Raw genomic sequence first — 3305 nt, forward strand, 5'->3', positions numbered from 1 at the left:
GCGACTGCCCGTGTTCTGTACCCCTTTGTAACAAATGCGATTTCCAAAAATAATAGATATGTAGATATACATAGATCGGTAGCATGGATACCATGAACTAGTGTGGCCTAGCGCACGAAGCTCCCGCAGGCCTGACATGCTGGGATTCAGGCTTCCGTGTTTTCCAGGAGCTCTCTCCGCTCTGGGAAACGCCATCCCCACGCAGACACAACCCAAATCCAACAGTGCGGTGGTAATAAATAGTGTCCGAGGGCTTCCCAGCAGGTGGGGACGAGGGGACGCTGGGTTCCTAGGCCATAGGATGCCTCTGTTCCAACTAGAAAAAAAGGCGACCCCCTCTGGGTAGACCCAGTCCCCGCGGCCAGGGCTCACGTCCTAGAGAGAGGAGCCGGGCTGGATTTCATCCTCCACCTGCCGCCCCCTCGGCGGGGCGCCCCTGTACCGAGCACAACCCTGCAGGGCCATCGGCGCCCGTCCGGAGCTGGGGCACTGGGATCCTTCGCGGCCTCACCGCAGGCCGGCTCACTGGGTGCCCGCGGCGGCCGCGCACGTGGAGAGCGCCCAGCCGGGGAGGCAGTAATAAGGATAATAGTAGGAAGGCTGCAGGGGCAACAGCGAGGGCGGCCGCAGCACCTCTCCGGGCAGGTACTGTCTCTGATCGTCGCGGACCAGCACCTTCACCGCCACCTTCTTGGCGGCGGGCGCCGAGGCCAGCAGGTCGGCAGCCATCTGCCGGCGCTTGGTCTTGTAGCGACGGTTCTGGAACCAGATCTTCACCTGCGTCTCAGTGAGCTTCAGCGACGCGGCCAGGTCTGCGCGCTCCGGACCGGACAGGTAGCGCTGGTGGTTGAAGCGGCGCTCCAGCTCGAAGACCTGCGCGTGCGAGAAGGCGGCGCGCGAACGCTTCTTGCGGGGCTTGGGCGCTACGGGCCCTTCCTCCTCCTCCATGCCGCCCGCCGGCCTGCCGCCGCCGCCGCCGCCGCACAGCGTGGGCACGCGTGCGCCTCCCGGGCCAACCCCGTCGTCCTCGGCCCTCGGGCTGCGGTCGCCTGCGGACCCGGTGGGAACAGAAACAAGAGAGTGTCAGCGCCGCCGAGGAGTGAGGTCTGGCCTCAACCGCTGGCGTGGGGGTTGGGGGTTGGGTTGGGAGGCGGATATACACTTTGATCCCGCCGGAGTGGTGGGGTGGGCCTGGAAGCCGCGGTCCGGGAGGCGAGTCTTACAACTCTGCCCCAGTCTCTTCCCGCCTCTTTCTAGTCTTGTGAGCCGGCAAGGAACTCAGCCGCTGTATCAACGCTGTGCGGCCAAGATCCAGCTCCCTGCCTTCTCTGAGCTCCTCCGGGCGCTTCTCAGCAAATGGGGACATCGGGCCTGAGCGTCCCCCAAAACCTTATCCGCTCTCAGCCCTAGAACCCCGGGACTCTCTCCCTGGGTTCACCCGCCACCTCGCGCGCGCACACGCATTTCAACAACACACACGCGGGCTGTGGCAACAGGCTACTGCCCAGGCCGTGGATAGGTTTCTCCCTCGCCCTTCGAAAGGGGATAAAAGGATGGCTGGGGATTGAGGGGTGTCCCTGCTTCGAATCCTTAGACTCTAATCCGACGCCTGCTCCTAGGTGCCTTCCTTGTTCCCCCCGGGTGCACCCTAGCAGAGGTCCAGCCCTCTGGCCTGCAGCAGATACTGTTCGATTGGAGCCAACCCTGAGGCCTACACCGTCCAACCGAAAGGGAAGGCACGGGGGTCTTCCTGACCAAAGGGCGTGCCAGCTCGTGGCTGAGGAGGGCCCTCCCCCTTCTCGGTCTGGGATGACATAAATCGAGCCCGGCTGCCTTCTGCTGGCTTCGGCGTTACTCCAGCTCTTGGGTCTTCAGCCCAGCGCAGCTCTCTCTAGCCTGGGGTCTGAGAAACCTACATAAACCCTTTTCCCAAAGCTCTGGCTTGGTTGGCTTCTGGCCCACTTGAATGTTATCCCTTGCTACCTATCTTTGAGCTGCCCATCCAGGCTCTGGGACCTCAGGCTGGGAGCATCTCTGATCTCTGGGCCTTGGAGAAGGAAATGGCAACCCACTCCAGTATTCTTGCCTGGAGGATCCCATGGACAGAGGAGCCTGGCGGGCTACAGTCCGGGGGTCATAACGAGTCGAACAGGACTTAAAGGAATAAACAATAACTGTTCTCTGGGCCAGGCCCAGGGTACTGGCTCCCCAAGGTCTCTGGGCCGCTCGCTGCCTTTTCCCTTTCCTTGATTTTAGGGATTTGGAGACAGACTCAACCTAAGGCACTGGCGATGGACTCAAAGCTAGGATGCAGTGGTTCCCTCCCACCCGGTTCTAAAGCACACTGCCCGAGGTCGTCGTCTGAGACTTCACCCCATCCGCCTTCTCTATGGCTCAGTGGCCGGAGGGTTAGAGCAGCCCTCGCCAGCGCGCAGAGCTAAGGGTTTTGGCTAACGCGGGGGTCCCAGGGCGCAGGGTGCTCACAGCGCGCCCACCTCGCTCTGCACGGTTGCCCTCCTTGCCCAGCCCCTCAGCCCGGCCCCCTTTCCCAGCGAAGTCTTGGCCGAACCTGAGACGCTGGCCGACATCTCACTGTCGCTCCGGCCTGCGGCTTCCTCCTCCAGGTCCTTGGCGGCGGACAGCTCGCAGACCGGCTGGCCGAGGCCGAGGGTCGCCCCTGCACGGCAGGCGCCGCTGGCCCCCGGCGGGTCTGCGCAGCGCCGGCTGCCCTCGTTCTCCTCGCTCAGCGCCGAGTCCGAGTCCCAGCCGCCCGGGCTCTCCGCGGTCCGCCCCGCAGCCGTTCTGGTCCCCGCAGGCGACGCCAGCAGAGAGTCCTCGGCGCCCCCCAGCGCGCCCGCGTCTGTCTCCCCAAAGAGCCGCCAGCAACAGACAGCGGGCGCCGAAGCCACTGCCACCGCTGTGCCCCCGGGTGCCGAGCGCCCCTCGGTCGCGGGCAGCCCGCCGCGCTCCTCTTTCTTGTTGAGGATCGCCTGGATGGAGAAGGGCGTCAAGGTGTTGGCGCCGCGCACAGCCATCAGCGCCGCGGGCCGGAGCGGCCGGCCGGGCGGGCGGCTGGGGCGCGCGGGCAGCTCCGAGCTGGATGGAGCGCGCGGGGGCCGCTGCAACGCGAGTGAGCCCGGCGCGCGCGCGAGGCCCCTGCAGCCCACTCCTGCGCTGCCTAGCAGCCTCCTCCCCCCACGGGCCCCGGATCAGCGCCGACCCTCACCCCCACTTCCGAGGCCCACCCCACCCAGAGACCCCCCTCCCCCCAAATCCAGCGCCAGAAGTTCTCCTTTTCGCAGCTC

General features: G+C 65.4%; 1 protein-coding gene across 1 annotated transcript; it reads right to left on the bottom strand.

Annotated features, from left to right (window-relative positions):
- Positions 1-522: 522 nt before the first annotated feature.
- On the bottom strand, positions 523-3035 carry NKX3-2 (NK3 homeobox 2). The gene is made up of 2 exons (XM_068974771.1): positions 2570-3035; positions 523-1049 (listed from the first exon to the last, which is right to left on the bottom strand). Exons 1-2 carry the CDS (start codon positions 3033-3035, stop codon positions 523-525), a joined length of 993 nt encoding a protein of 330 aa, XP_068830872.1.
- Between the last annotated feature and the right edge of the window lie 270 nt (positions 3036-3305).

This window comes from Capricornis sumatraensis, chromosome 7, assembly GCF_032405125.1.
Source record: "Capricornis sumatraensis isolate serow.1 chromosome 7, serow.2, whole genome shotgun sequence".
NCBI lineage: Eukaryota > Metazoa > Chordata > Mammalia > Artiodactyla > Bovidae > Capricornis > Capricornis sumatraensis.

Bases quoted from the DNA above. Each gene is read 5' to 3' on its own strand.
- NKX3-2 (XM_068974771.1), bottom strand. From the start codon at position 3,035: ATGGCTGTGCGCGGCGCCAACACCTTGACGCCCTTCTCCATCCAGGCG. The intron at 1,050-2,569 runs GTTCGGCCAAGA...CCGGGTCCGCAG, and splicing joins GATGTCGGCCAGCGTCTCAG to GCGACCGCAGCCCGAGGGCC.